The sequence below is a fragment of the Neophocaena asiaeorientalis genome, unplaced genomic scaffold, assembly GCF_003031525.2.
Source record: "Neophocaena asiaeorientalis asiaeorientalis breed wild unplaced genomic scaffold, Neophocaena_asiaeorientalis_V1.1 scaffold603, whole genome shotgun sequence".
NCBI classification, from domain to species: Eukaryota; Metazoa; Chordata; class Mammalia; order Artiodactyla; family Phocoenidae; genus Neophocaena; species Neophocaena asiaeorientalis.
In genome coordinates, this window is record NW_020175662.1 from 30968 (window position 1) to 47981 (window position 17014).

The window sequence follows — 17014 nt, forward strand, 5'->3', positions numbered from 1 at the left end:
ATCACCTCCCAAATAAGAGGGATAATGAAAAGATTTTGCTGGCATATAACTACTTAAGTCTGAGATATTTCACATTACTCTTCCCAATACTCCCCTAACTTTACATTAGTTTTAAGGCTATATATATACAAATACGTATATTTCCAAGTTAGGGAAAAAACAAATATAACAAAATTATACTACCTTTTATACACAGTTTTGATTTTGTATTCAGTGTTGTATTTATATCTTACATTTTAATAGTTTTCTAGTGGGGAATCTGCTTACTGAATGATTAAATTACATGGTGATTAAATACAATATTCAACCTAAAGAGACAAAAATACAGAAGGGCACAGAACAGTAGAGTCTTTTCAATGTGACAGATTTTAAAACTTACTTTCACATGCTTAATCAGAGGAATTTAAGCCTAAATTAAATTAGGTTATTTTTATATCTACAATTCTTTAAGCTTTTTATTTTTAAAGGCCGACAGCTAAATATTATCAACATGCTATATTTCAAATCACTAAATACATCTTAACTATTTGGATTCTAAAGACATGGGCTAATTAAAAATCACAGACACACACACACTCACAAACACACATACACCCCTACGATAGATTGTTAGATTGTCAAGCTTTGACAATTATTTTAACTGAACAGTAGGCAAATTCAGGCTGATAACACATCTAAATGAAAAAATAAGCAGCCTGAAAGAAACCCATTTAAAAATAGATCAAAGAACAACAGAGACTTAAATCTTTTATAGTCTTTCTAATGGAAGGGAAACAGTTCCATTTATGCCTTGAATTACAGTATTTTCCAATTAAAAGAGACTAACATCTTTCCCCATGAGAAAAATTCTCATTTACAATGGTATGGTGCTTTAAAATAAGGGCGGAGTAAAGGAGGAATTACACATACATGATTAAATTTCTTGTTTGTTAAATCAAGCTTTATTGATAAAATGGAATTCAGGATATCTTACTAGGAACAGCAGCAGGCCCAGCCAATCATGATAGCAAAAATGTGGCAGTCTCCTACTATTTGTAGGAAGCTGCTGCTTATCAATTAGTAATTAAATGTAAGGACTTGTAAAAGAGATGCAAAGAATCAAGGCATTTTAGCCCCAAGATTGATATTCTTATGAATATATTGTATTACCTGCAATACTCATGGCAACAAGGAGAGAACCTAGAACAGTTAAATGAAGGGACCAGCTTTATCGACAATGCCAATCCCACTGCCAAAAACATTAAACTAGTTTTCAATTAACTCCCTGGATATTCAGCTTTGTAAGATTTTGGAATAATTCTCCATAATCACGTGCACATTTGAGCGTCTAGCTGACATGGCTGCTGCTCTCCCTGTCCCAACCCCAAGTCCAAACACAGCATGACTTGAAAGGGCTATATATCTGTTGCGTCACACAACAAGCCAAACATTTCTTATAACTTTGATAGTGATTTAAAGCAGTTCATAATTAAATATGAGCATTTTATACAAGGACAATTATACTTTACAAAAAACAAAATCATACAACAAAAATTGCTGGAGTCTGATTTACAACATGAATTATGGTTTGAAATCACGTTTACGTAAGTCTCAAATTTACAAAAAAAAAAAAATCAGTTCTGGGCTAGCTGTGGTACTGCTGAAGTTCTCTGGTGTAATCACTCTCACCCATGTCATACATGCCCTTCTTTAAAGTTGAAGATGGATGTTTAAAAGGTTCAAGGAAGTTGAGCTGTACTCTCCCTTGGAGGTGAAGGTAAACTCCATGGCTAGATGAGCAGTTTCACCACATATCATCAGTTGAAGTAGAGTCCTTTATAAAAGGAAACAAAGCAAAACAAGGAACTAAATTAAAACTTAGAGATGCATTATTTCCTGGGTAATGCAGAAAGATAAGGTTTTGTAAAGCTGACCTTTAGAATATAAATGTTTTCTAAAATATATAATATGTGTACATGTGTTTATGAAATATCAATATTTAATCTGTTCAAAGAATTGTGAACCCTTTGTTTTGTTTTGGAATAAAATATTTGAAATATGATTTTACCATGAGGTTGACCAAATGTATTTCTAAACCAATCAACTACTAAAAAGAATTTTATTTTTCTCTTCAATAAACCCAATTTATTTTTAGAACACTACCTTTACAAATTTTTATTGCATAAAAACCTCAAGTAATAAGAGATTTGAGGAAGTTTCATAATGCAATATATAAAATATTTCAGAGCCAGGCCCAAATGATTTTAAGTTACCACTTTTCTGTAATCACCATACGACAACAGAATTGTAACAGGAAACTTAACTGGAGAATAGGGCATTCTAAATGTCTTTATATAAACAGAATTCTCTAGTATTTAAATGAAATATGCAGGGTTCTTGGCAAAGAATGGGCATTAATGGAGATGGGCATTCTGAAGCTCTGTTACAGCTGCTTACAAAACTCAGAATTAATTCAAGATTCTGAGCAGAGATATTCCCAACTTCAAAAAAACATTTAGTGGCGGAAAACTTCTGAAGTTGATTGCTTGGAGAGGCTTAAAAAAACCAGAGTAATTAAAAGGGACTTTCTTCTTTTTTGAGTTAAATGGCCACTCACCATGATTATATCCTCAAGCACTAGAACTGTGGTGCTGGCAGAGTTCAGAGCAGTCAGGGGTGTGTGTAAGAGAATGGGTGCAATGAACAGCTCTGCAAAAACAGGTAGGAAGGATATGCATTTAGAGTAGAGGGGAAGGGAAAGCAGAGGGAGCTCAATGCCACTTACAGTGTCATCATTTTTGTATGGATTCAGTCTATTGTAAACGGCTTCAATAACATTCCGCCTAAATTAAGAAAAAAAATGCAGAAAGTTAATTCTTCAGAGCACAAAACTGCTTAGTAACGCATAGCCAGGTGTTCGTTAAAATGTCAAAGATACTCATACACTTAAATTATTTTAGTTCTATTTCTTACTGTCAATAAGTGAGCCATACTTTAAGATATTTGGGCCCCACTGTTAAAGTAGTGGTGAATTTATTCTAGAATGTAACACTCTACTAATGCAATTAATAGAAGACAAAATAGTCATGGCTTGGAAAAAAAATCAGTCTATATGGGCTACTTCTGTTTGAACTGGCATTTAGTGGTTATGAGTCAGAAATGACAATGCAGTTCTTAAGATATAATATTAATATATTCTGGTTAAGAGCTGAATGTTGTGAAGTAGAAATAACTTCAATATCTGTTATGGTAAAATAATTTAGATATTTTACACTTAAATTTCTGCTTTTCATAATGCCCCTTTAAAAAAGCGCTATTAAAACTGAAATGTCAAATATGACATTTCCCTGGCGTCTAGGAATTACTTTTTGTATAATATTTTATTAAAAAATCAGTAGTGGTATTTATAAGTTATAAGCCTCCCTACTTACAAAACTGATTTGAAGCAATTTTATTGTCATTTCACAGATCATATCGGAAGAAACAATTTCCAAAAAATAAAACCTTCAAACAGGAAGTTTTACAATTACATGAAATGATTAAAGAACATGGCTACACTTACAGATCAAGTGGAGGATCAAGGAAATTAGTCAATATATCTTTGTAGGTCAATTACATGGATATCTGAGGTAAAAATGTTTTAAGCCTTGAATTATAAAATTGCTTAAAGTCTCTACTGTAGTTTATAAAGATGTAAACTTAGTATCTAACACATATTAGCCCACAGTTCTAGGAACTAAAGTGAAAAGAGAAAAAAAGCAAGAAATGCATTTACCTATCTTGCCTTACACCAAAACCCAACCAACCAGCATCAACAACCAAAAACACTAGGAAAATCAGAGATACAGAAAAATGGCCCAGATGGAAGAAGAGAAAAACGCTCATCCATGGGGTGTTCAGTTATCCAGGGATTAAGAAAATCAAATTATACTAGTAGGAATAATAATGATACTTAGAATTTTGTAGTACTATGTAATTTAGTTTAAAAATTTCTTTCACTGTATTACCTCATTTATGCTATATGAGGCAATCAGTGTAATCCAAGCCTCCACTGAAGACAGCCTTCAGTGTAATTAGTTACAATGATATTCTGATACCTATTCTAAGTAAGCACCATATATCATTAATACTGAAAAACACCAAACCACAGCTTAAACATTTTGAATTCACTTTAGAAATTAGGTAAATACACATTTGATCAACGGACACCTAACATTTTCATGTACAGAGACAGATGGTAAGAGTACGCAGACTATAACTTACTTGCTTGCCAATTCACCCCCTGGTGGGAGGCTGGGGATGTTCTCACTCGCTAATGTACGCATCACATGGACTAAGTCAGGGACGCCTTCCCCCTGCTTCTTTATGATTTCTGGGAATCAGAAGTACTTTTTTTGTAAGTGTTATCCAAATTTAATAATAATTAAAAAAACTGAAACAAAGATAACTTAGGTTTTTAAAGATGGCATTTACCACATCTGAGATTTTCTAAACTATATAAAAAAATAAAAATCAAATTGACCTTTGAAAATTGATGACAAAGGGATGTACAAAATGATACAAGAGATACAATACTTTCCAGAAACTTCAAAGAATGAAAATAAACAAGATAAAAATGTGAAAAATTTTCATATTAAAATCAATGTATTACCATAATCAGGGATATGTGTGTACAAATGAGGATATTCCTCTTAAGATGCCAACTAATTACATCTGAGGAGATTAACTCCTCTCTTTAGACTGGAAACATGTTTCCTGAACTTTGCCCTGAAAATACAGTACACAGATTTTTAAAAAAAAATAATTTCAAGATTTGAAAGAAGGAAAAAAACACCTTTAAGTATGGGGAATTTACTGATTATATACTAACCCAAATCATATTTACATATGTTTATATTTGCAAAATGATAAGTAGCATGTGCAGAATAGGTCATGTACTTGAACACCACTCTCAGCTTAACTTTTGTCTAAAGTATCTTTAAGCAATAAATAGATATATACCATTTCCTTAGTTGATTGTTTGAACAAAGCCTACAGAATGGAAAAAGGCTAAATTTCAGGACAAAATTTTTAAAAAGAAAAAATTTGATAAACCATACAACTGTATTTAAAATGGTTAATTTCAAAACATTCAGTTATTAAATGGATAGAGTGATATGATCGGCAGTGTTGCCATGCAGATGCATATTGTTATTCATACCACAACATACCAACCATTATGCACAGACAACTTAAAGAGCTCTCAAACTATTCACTTTAAGTACAGGAAGTCTTTACCTGGAGTTTCAGCATATTTATTCTAAACGTAAGATCATGCCAAGGATATTTTTAAGTTATATGTTCAATTTTTTGTTTTCCATTATTTACACTAAGAAATTTTCTTTGTCATCATTGTAGATCATTCTAGTTCTCAATTTGTAAATACCTTTGAAAATAACAATGCATGTAAAGACCTTTCATCCTTTGATCAAGCTTCAAAATATTAATTCATCATTAAAGCCACATATTAAAAGACAGACATTGCTACCCATACTTCTTTAAATGGCTCAAACTGTCCTTTGAGGATTAAGGCCAAATTTTACCATCTTTTATTTTTTGCTTTTTTAAAAAACCAGTCTTTAATCTGAACAAAAAGCAAGGATCTCAGATTTGGTTTGCCAAGTTCCTTTATTGTATAATCTTTAACATCTAGTATATTTATTCTACATGATTCTAATGCTGGAAATTTGCTGTACAAAAATAAAGGAATTTGATGTTGACCTAAACTGCACAATTTCACAATCTAAAGCTGTAATACACTTAACATACAGTCTCTGCTAAGCCAATACAATTATTGGATAGATAACTAGATACAATATAAATGAACACTGATGATAAATTCAATCAATGATGGTTTCAGGTCTAAAAACATTACCTTGAATCATCTATATTTGATGTTTCATACATCTCCTTTGTTAAAATATAAAAATTAGGATATTTTAATTGTGAATAAAATTACAGGAAGACAAATTCTTTAAAAAAATAATATAAGACTTTAAAAACAGTTATATCTCCTATTCCACATGGGACAATACACTTAAACTATCTGACCATTAATACTACACTAGCCTTGATTCTTTGTGCTTTAAAAAAGAAAAAGAAATTTTAAGAAATATTCCTTTAATTGCTCTTGGACTATACATTTTAATTAGAATTATAAAAAGACCGAATGCTTTTATTAAGGAATATATATGTATAGAATATCTATGTTCCACATACTCATGTATAAACATATTCTGCCCCCCCGCCCCTCCACCAAGCCTGAGGGATTCTATCAGTTATCTCCAAATTAGCAACTTTAAAGCTTGGGCAGTCAGTAGCAAATAAAAATACATACATGACACAAGTATCCTCTTAAACTGGCTTAGAAGGACCACAACCTTAAGTGGTATGGTTTAAATCATGAGCTGAATCTTTTCACAACCCTATGATATTTAGAATATCATAGGAGGAGAGCTAAAAAGCCTTTGTCCTTTTCTGTGGTGTGGACAGAGAAGCCAAAAGTATTCAAAGCAAATAAAATGAGGTTTAATAGGTCACAGCAATTTAGTGAAGGCATGTATTTAAAGAAAGAAAAAAAGAAAAAGGTATTCAGTGCCTGTTTTGGAAGCTGATTGCAGTATTTATCACTTTTTAAGATATATAACAACTTTTACAATGCAAATAGTTACATTCTTTCTATGTTTTACATTCTTTCTATTAATTCTTTCTATGTTTTTAAATATAGTAGTGGTTTTTAATTACTGTATTATTTAACTAGATGCAGTCTCATCAAATCTACCTCAGTAAATAATACTGTATTTAATTTATGACATAATAATCTCCAGTTGAACAATACAAGTATAACAACACTTCAACATACCAAAAATATTGAGGATTAATGTAAAGTCTGTTCAGGTGGCAATTCTTGCTTGATAATAAGCAATATAAAACTTAATATTGTAACATAAAATTACTTATCTAAAGCAATTATTTAGAATTGCATCAAAAACTTAAGAGTGCACACTAAAGAGAAAAAATAGCAATTCATTTCTAAAATTTGACCCCATTTCACAGTAAATAAAACGAATTATTTCTTTAAATTGATAAGAAAACATGTACACTCAGGTTAAAGTGCCAATAAATTAAATATCAACATATCCCAATACATATTCTTCTTCAGGTTTCATATTTTTCCACTAACCAGCAGTCTGAACCAATGTGCTATGACTTGGTAGCATTCTAAATATTTTATCTCACTGATAACTTATATTGAAATGAATCACTTAAAACAAAAAATTTCCAAGATCCTTGGAAACAGTGAGGAAACAAACTCATTGAATAGTATGTCCAGTGAATGAAATACTAAATACTATATACACATACTAGATATATCACTATCAAGTAGGTGAGAGAAATAAAAACAAAATAGCAGCTCCAGACAGTACTGAAAAATCAAAACCAACCATAATTCTAATATCAGACTAATTATAATTGGTATCAAACAGCAAAAAGGGAGAAAACAAAATTAAAGTGCGTATTAATTTTAATAATGCAGGCACAGCAGGATATAATAGTGTATCAATGTTTGCATGCTATTAAAGGTCTTTAACGTGCAATGTAATGACATTAGGAGCCAAAAATGCATTTTAACACTATTATTGGCATGTCAAATTTTTCTCCTTAAAGAAACTGCATAATCTACATGCTTATCGCATATATGCAGTAAACTGGAGTTCTCTGGGGAGACTTAATAGTTATGGCAAATAGTAGCTGCATCAATGATCATTTAAAAGTTTTTCAAATATTTAAAGGCATTACACTTGAGCTACAAATACCTTTCTAATTGTCTCAAAGTAATTTGCAGAATTATGACAAATACACTTCTGTAATTCCCAACTTATTTCTTGATTTTATTCAGCATTTATATTTCTGCCAGGTAGAGATATATGCCAGGTATGTCTTCTATTCAGGTTTATGTTGTCTAGGTGAAACAGTTTATGGCTTAGGCAAGAAGCTTTGGAACAGTTTAAAATAAATTTTTAAAAGCTGTGGCACATGAAAGTTGTTAATAACCAGGCTATGATCTTCAAGTTATTTTTTTCAAGTCCCAGAGACCTTAAATTCATACACACAGCTTTACACAGAAAGATGGTATTCAAATTATCACCATCATAAAAAATCTGTTTATAATTAAATAAACCACAAATTAGACTTTCCTGGCATAAAATTATTCATGCCAATGAATTCATAAAGAATTTGAAAGCACACAACACTTTAGCCTTTTTAAACAGAAGTATCCTGAACAGAATGTACTGGGCCATCCGAGTTGCTATTTCTAATATAACTGTGATAGGACAATAACAAATATCTAAACAGCTACTACAGAAATGCCCTTTCCCACTTTTGTACACTAAATGTCAAAGGCATGTAAAGATCTAAAAGCTAAAATGTTAAAGTTTGATTATGTTGAGGTTTTTCTTTAATAAAGCTACTTATTTTTTGTTAAATGATCCACCTTCTACTCTGCTTTCCAGGTACTTGTCCAACTCTGCCTCCTTCTTCACTGCTTCTGGCGATACTTTGGGTGCATTTGGAAAACAGATCAATATCACACTCATGTTGTCTCGACTTCCCTGGGAAGAAAAAAGTTTGAGAAAATATTGTTTTCTTTTTGCTCTTCAAAGCTTTGAGAACCTTTACAGTCACGCCAATTATACTTGTTCTAGTGAAAACATATATTGTTTTTAAGGAGAGAAAAATATACATGCACATGTGGAGTGGCACCCCCCAATACATATATTGTACATATGGTATACAGAATAACCAATACTCCAAAAGACAGGAGAGAAACACTACAGATTAAAAAAATGATTGTTGCAGTAGTAGTTTAAAGCTCTATAAAACAAATATTTCTGAACATTTACTGGTGGCCTACTTAACATGAAGTGATACCTAACACAAATACACATACATACATTCATTCAACAAGATAGAAAATTCTAGTGATATTCTTTACAACATGATTTGATCTGTAGTTACACATATACTTGAGAAATTTACTTTTTGACAAATTTACATTTAAAATAAATTATGGGACTAATTAATTTGCTTCATAATAAGTAGAAATATGGAATTAGAAATAAAACTACATATATAAAGTTTATAAACCAGCTTTTAACTTTCATAATTTAAAAAAAAGGTTCAACTTTTAGGAAGTACATTTGTTTTTAAAGGCACCTAGATAATCAAAATGCTATAATTAAAATACTTGAATCAATTTTGGCCTCCCCAAAAATCAGACTTCCTCTTCCTATTAGTAATTGGAGTTCTAAAATTTTAAGTATTTAATTCCCCTATATGGGAAAATTGAAGTTATACCATTAATTTAAGCAAACAATACAAAGAATTTAATATTTAAAATATTGGGGGAAAATTGTATAAAAATGAGGCAAATGATAAGATACTGAACAATTTTTAAAACAGAGCATAATGCAGAAGAGATAAAGTAGAATCTGAGTCATAATTTACTAATATCTGAATCTGAACAAGTCTCTCAAGAAAACAGCTTTTAATTTAGTTAACAAGTATTTAACTCTCAAGCGCTACAGAATAAACCTAACAAATGAATGCTACTTTTTCCCTTTTTTATACTAAAAGGGACAAAGAACATAAGCATCCTTGTTTGGTTCCCCCCAAATTCAGAAATTAACAACAATAGTGTGTACTACCAAGTTGTTGCTCTATTGATTTTTTTAACATATGTGTTGGATGTTACATAAACCTGATTTTTAATTAAGATTTTAAGTACAGCTGGCAGTTGTGCATATAAAACCAGAGAGAATATTATGTTGACTTTCTATTTCTGAGTTTTAAAAGGACATCAAATATACAGCCTCAGAACAGTTTTATAAAATCACCATTTGTTAAACAAACAAACACAAAGAATTAGTTAATGAGCATTATTGACAAAATAGAACTGTGGTGTAAAGAACACTGCACCTAAGTCAAGGACTTGGATTCTAGTCTTAGCGCTGCAACTAAAGAAGTAAATTGTGTAACATTTTTAACTTTTCTAGAAAAGGGAGCAGCATGTATCAAGCACACACTGTTTGCTAAAACTAGGTTCTTCATATGTATACATGAGTTCATCAACAGTCTTATGAGTTAGATACTATTTTCTCCATTCAATAGCTGAGAGAGGTGGAACAATTTGTTCAAGACTATAGAGTACAAAAGTAACAGAGGTTAAGATTTGATTCTAGGTCTGACTCTTAAGTCCGCAGAGCCTTCTCTTGCTCATCTATATACATGATCCCATTTGATCATTCCGACAACCCCATGAGACAGGGTAATAATATCTCTCTTTCTCTCTCTTTTTTATACAATTAAAGAAACTGATTTTCCAGACAATTTAAATAGCTTACCTGAAGTCATACACAGTCTCATACCAAGTTCTTCTGACTCCATGTCCAAGGCTATTTCTATTACATCACACCAAATGATCACTAAATCCTCTGTTGGTGCTACAGATTCATTAGACCATAGTGTCAAAGTATTTCCATAAATGTACTGAGATATCACATGGTAAAAATAAAATATTAAAATTCTAAAATGCTTTTCATATATAGACACTGAGGCTTAACCCTCCCCATTCCCTTTTTTAAAACATGATACAGTCTTTTACCTTTGATAAAATTCCACAATAGTAAAAAGCTCAAGTAGTCATGGTTACTAAAAGACCAAACATTCAGATTATAACCCTTGCATTTTTGGTAACCGCGTAATTTATTTCTAAGAAGTATTCCTATGTTATTTTCATAATTGATGAAAAGTATCCTGCAATTGTACCAAAAACTTATTTCTGAGTACTATAGGTTCTAAGATGATTATATACTAGAGTAGTAATTAAGATGACATAAAATCATTTCATCTAAAAAAAAAAGTCTAGCTACCTTATACAAACAGGTGTCGACTACTTCATTGCAAACTTTCTCAAGGTCATCAGTGACTTCAAGTCTGGATCTTACAAAATCACAGAGCTCTTCATTTCCCATGACATCCCAAATACCATCACATGCAAGAATAATGAACTGATCATCTTCTTCAGATCTTTCAATATCATGGACTTCGGGCTCTGGTGACACAAGCTGCTCTGTAGGACCTTTTCCATGGACACATTTGTAATCGAAGTCCCCAAGGGCCCTTGACACAGCCAGAGAGCCATTCACACGTTGAATCATTACAGAACCACCTGCATTCTGAATTCGTTCTTTTTCCAGAGGATTACTTGGTTTGTGATCTTGTGTGAAGAAGTAAACTTTCCTGTTCCTACAAAGTAAACCTCTTGAGTCTCCACAGTTAATGAAATAAGTATGTTGAGGAGAAATTAAGACACCCACAGCTGTTGACCCACTTCTATCAGCACCATGTTTCTTCTCTGACATAACTCTCATATGTTCATCAATCTCCAGAAAACCTGTTCTGATTCCATTCTTTACATTTTCCACAGAAGGTGCTCCTGTAGACCCTTTAAAATCCTGGTTATTGGTGATGTGATCTAACAAATGCTCACAGCAGTATTTGGCAACCTGAGAACCAGCATGCCCATCATACACAGCAAAGAATGACCATGTTTCAAGTCCACTTGGCAAACCGATCACAGCCGTGTGTGCGTCCTCCATTTCAACTCGCCAGCCTTGCATGCTGCTTAGCCCATATCGCAACCCATTACCCTGCCCCTGGGCATTATGTTTTTCCATCTTTGGTTTGTCTAAAAATGCTCCCATTATGTCTTGATCCTCTAGGTCTGCAAAGGAAGAGAAACAGGAAAGTTAATAGCTATCTTATAAACAAACTACATATCCAACAACCTTTTTAAGAGAGAAGGAAATACCAAGAAAGCTTTAAATAAGAATTCACAACTCTTGTGATAAGCAGACACTCACTGCTGACTTGGAACCTGATGATTAACAAGGAAGAATTGGGGGAAAGGCTGTTCAGGCACAGCTCAGAATGTACAACAGGCAGAGAGAAGTAAGCATCATGATAAAAGTAGCTGATCTGACACTCTCCCCAAGGAACAAGTACTTGAAATAGAAAAGAGACTTGGCAGTGGCCATCAGCTTACATGAACCATGTCAAGTGGTTAAGTATGCATTGAATATGTGAATCTCTTAGGGAATCTCAGAACTAAGTTGTATGTATATATTAATCAAGAAAAAACAAATAAATGAATTCACAGGACATACCAAAAGCCTACTAATTCAAACATCTTAGTTGAACATTCAGGATTTTCCAAAGTTTGATTCCAAATATCTAGTTTTATTCCTACTACATCAACTCTCTGAAAAAGTAGAAAACGATCTACTCACAATGATTCAAATTTGCATGCTCCTTCCCTTAAGTCTTTCCTCCTTACTTATAGAAATAAGTATACCCATCCTTTAACGTCTAGCTCAAATTCTACCTTTTCCATTGGTTTTTCAGTCTCTGAAAAGCCAATAAGTTATTAGATACCTGTAAGTGGTTCAGCCTCAATTTTCAAGTTGCAAAGCAATTATACATACATATAACAAAGACTGTCATATGTAGATATAATAAAATTCATCTACTGTAACCTAATCTAGTGGTAATAACACGTATCATCATATGGTACTCTATAACCATTTGGTATAAACAAAAAAGGAGATCAAAAGGTCTAGGACAGCACTGTGGACAAGCCTGAAAGCTTAGCTAATCTAATCCTTTCCCAATAATCAAAAGCTAAAACCCTTGGTCTGGAATGAGCTTACACAAGGCAGGAAGACAGTTGGCCTTTACTAGAGTAATGGCCTAGAATGTAGAGCCTTGGGGTCCAAGTGATCAAATGAGCCACAATTTAGTTTTTAATCTGAAAGAAGGATACAATGAGATTTAATGGAGGTTAAGGTGAGATGGGAAGGAGTGGGGAAAAGTACCCAGGTAAATCAGGATGCACTTAGGAGATTAGGGGATTGATGATGCTAAGCTCTGAGAAGAAGCTGGGAGAGAGAAAGGAAAAAGAAAAACAACTCAGAAAGGAAACAGTTTCCCAGCAACCTCTCCCTCCTTCTCTATCCTACGAGGGCCAAACTAATACACAGCAGAGAAGTCTGGCTGATTGGTATGATAAAATGATCTCCTGCCTACTTGTCTGTGTCCTATTACAATTCCACTAATGGAGGTTAAATAATGAAAACTAGCCATTATTCATTCCTTATGGTGGTATTCATCAAATTACCTTTCTGACACCAAGTTGATACACAATATGGCAAGGGTGAGTGTTTTGATTGGACAAAAGATACAATAGTAATGATACCTTAATAGCAGACAATGTTTAAGATGAATTCTAAATCACTGATAAGTGTTTTACAACTGTTACCTGAAGTCATTCTCAACAACACTCTAAAGTAGGTAATAATATTATCTTCAATTTATAGATGAACTTTAGTGTGACTAAAGAACTTGGCCAACGTCACTCATCAGACAAGTTGAGGGGAGTCAGGTCTCTAATTCAAGCCTGCCTGGCTCTAAAGCGCCATTTACTACTACAGCAATGGTCTCAGTCATGGCTGTACAAAAGAATTATCTGTGGACCTTTTGAAAAGTTAAGATTAAAAAAACCAGAATTTCCACAGTAGGGTTGGAATCTAGGCATCTGTGTATCTGTTGTAAAGATTAGATGGAAAGCCTAGATAGATAGGTAGATAGAAGATGATTAAGCCATGGTGAGGTTAAGTCATCTGCTGAAGGTCAACAGCAAGTTGCCTCATCTCTGTACCTCAACTACTTTAGCTAGGCTAAAGGGGAGGTGGGAGGTGTTACAGTCAGCCCTCCACATCTTCGGGTTTGGATATGGAGGGCTCACCATATTCACTGTACTATATGCTATTTTATAGAAGGGACTTGAGCATCCACACATTCTGGTATCCATGGGGGCTCCTGGAACCAATCCCTGCAAATACTGAGGGACAACTGTACACTTAAGACACTTGATACCACCAATCTAGCATTCGTCATCTGTATAATGGGCATATATTAATACGTACTTCTGAATGTTGCTGCGAAGTAGCCACATAGAGCAGAGCAAACATGAGGAACTCAGCAAATGGAAACTATTTAATTATGACTACATTCCCACATACACAACACATCTAGACTCTGATATTACCTAACAGGGATCTTACTCTCCCTCTCCCTTTTATAGAAAAGTCCAGTAGTTATTTTCCAGAGATATATCTATCTATCTATCTATCTATCTAGATATAGATAGATAGATATATAGATATGAAACTACCAAATAATTCTTTGAAGATAAACAGGGTATGTGCTTTCTAAAAAAAAAACACCCCAACTTTCGAAAAATATATATTAGAAATATAAAAATTTAACAAACCAAGTCAATCATCTGATAAAATTTTAGGTCCAGCTCTACTGCAAATGCAAAAATATAGTCAAGGGCAAATAATTTTGTGTCTGGACTTTTACATACTGAAAATAGGTGATTCAGAAATCTTACCTCCTGGGATTCTGAATAATTTGTAGAAGCCTGGTGAAGCAGCCAACTATAGCTACAAAATACAGCAGATAGTTATATAAAAATAGTAGTTATCAGAAACTATTTACTTATAAATACTATAACATAGTACTTATAAATATGTCATACTTATAAGTACTATGACATACTATAAGTACCTATTAAGTAAATAATTTTTACTTTTAAAAAATACATAGTTATTTTCCATAAGTGGACTACTAAAGAGTATTTTATTTAGTCAAGTTATTAAATTGGCATGTATCTACAAACAGTAAATCCCAAGGCGATTCAGTTTGCCCATGAAAGTTTAAGTTAGTTTCTGAGAGAAATTCTAGTTCTCACCTAGTGTTAAATCTACTCTGAGCACATGCTGGGTCTCACCACAACACTAGCATTATCAGAGGATCTGAACATTTCAATACAAAGTACTATGACAGTCATAAGACTGAACTCATCTTTGATATAATCAGAAAGTTTGGTGACCCTTTTTGTCTTTTAAAACCCAACAAACTCCCAAATTGAAAAATCCTAAGGCTGAGTCAGGAAGTATTCATTAAAGTTCAGCAACTGCCTTTTATTTAAGTAAAACCGATCTCACAATCATAATGAAGAGTCTTGAACCTGGTCATTTGGTTTAATCCACTCAGAATTATCCCAAGTTAAAAAAAAGCTCTATATATTCATTCCACTGTTAAGATCCCTAAGCACCATATTAGCCATGAAACAAGAGTTATTAAACTGACAATTCTGGCAGAGTCCTTTAGTAAAAAATCGAAGACTAAAACACTACAGGGTTCTTTTCTGTTTACCTATGGACACACAGTATATAATACAGAATGCCCTGGTGCTCCACTAACAGAGGACAAAATAGACTATGTAAACAATGTTGAGAAAATTATATTCTCTTAGTAATTGATATCAGAATTGTTCTTACAGCAAGCCCTACTTTTTCTGAGAAACACTACTTTGATCAGATATGTAAGTAAGGGGTTAAGGATCAAAAGATATACTCAACATAACAAAAGATCACTGCTAAACAAGCATTTGAAGGAGGGTAGATGCTGCTAACTTTTGTTTGATGAGCACTGAGATAGGTTTGATTATAAAAACTGGGGAGGAAAATCTGGACTAGACCTCCATAAGAAATAAGAAATCTAAAGGTTGGGGGAAATCCAGAGGGAAAAAACTATATGGCAAGAGAGACTTGAAGCTTCTTGGGGGAAAAGGGAAAAAATGGAATACCAGTTAGCAGCACTGGTAGCAGTGTATAACATGGCAACATTGAAGTCATTTGCAGTGAGGAGTGAACTCTCTACTACTACCAAACCTTTGGTATAGCCTATATTGCCCACTAACGCTTATGTATGAATAGACTGTCAAAGATGAGGACAAATGGTCAGCTGACCTCTGGAATGCACACTTACTGAACAATAGAATACTAAGCAATTTATTGCACAGACGGGGTTCAGAGAAGGTGCACAAAGTCCTTGTGGCCACATCTCTCTGCAAAGGATAATCTAGGCTACATAAACTACTTTTAACTTCCCAAGCTATGAAACAAGGTAATTCATAAATTATATTTTGTAATCCAAGGCAACCATCTCAAAGTTATCTATGGTAATGACACATAAGCACATGGACAAAATTTAACACAATTTGAGGAGAAAAAAAAGATCAATCTTGGGTAATTTTTCTCCCATTTGGAGTCTGAAATTTCTAATCATTACAAAAATAGTCACACATTTATATGTACAAATTTTATTTTGATAACTTGTATAAATAATCGGAGCCAAAATGTAGAAATGATCTGTCTAAACCTATTTTACAAATGAGAAGGTACAGAGAAACAGAATGACTTGCCCAAGGTCAAAAAGCTAGTTCAGCACTAAGCCTGAGAAAAGGACCTAGGTTTCCGGACTAACACTCTAATTCTCCTACACAAGCCATCCTGTATATCTGCAAATGAAGTAATGGAAATCTAAAAATGTACTTTTAAAAAGACAACACACAAGGCAGAGAGGCATGGAAGATGGTCACCGAAGAAAGCAGAAACTTCTTTTAGTGTCATTTCTTCCTCTGCCTACTCTACATTATTTGTGTTCTAAACTACCAAAGGTGAATGACCAAAAAAAGAGGAGGGAAGGAAAGGTAAAGAAGAAGAGAAAAGGAAGAAAAGCAAGAAATCCAACTTTTATTTTTTGTCCAAGACTAATAGAAAACAACAGTGAACTAACTGCAATTTCTGGCAATGCCAATTTCAAATACACGAGCTAAATAAAATATAATAATGAGCAGAGAAAACTAAGAGGATGTATTTTTAAAGATTCAGAAATTAAAGGTGGGGATTGGGGGTGGGTGGGTGAGCTCAGTATTCATTAGCTCCAAACTAGAAAACACCCATCAATTTATGAGATGACACTGAATGAATGAAACAACTGCAAGCTGTCAACCAAAGCAAAA

The 17014-nt window shown here is 33.3% G+C and overlaps 1 protein-coding gene across 1 annotated transcript; it reads right to left on the reverse strand.

Moving 5' to 3' along the window:
* Positions 1 to 739: 739 nt before the first annotated feature.
* PPM1A (protein phosphatase, Mg2+/Mn2+ dependent 1A) lies at positions 740 to 14589 on the reverse strand. Its single transcript, XM_024731476.1, has 6 exons — positions 14537 to 14589; positions 10953 to 11806; positions 8516 to 8633; positions 4243 to 4351; positions 2765 to 2822; positions 740 to 1813 (listed from the first exon to the last, which is right to left on the reverse strand). Exons 2-6 carry the CDS (start codon positions 11784 to 11786, stop codon positions 1784 to 1786), a joined length of 1149 nt encoding a protein of 382 aa, XP_024587244.1. The 5' UTR covers positions 11787 to 11806; positions 14537 to 14589; the 3' UTR covers positions 740 to 1783.
* Between the last annotated feature and the right edge of the window lie 2425 nt (positions 14590 to 17014).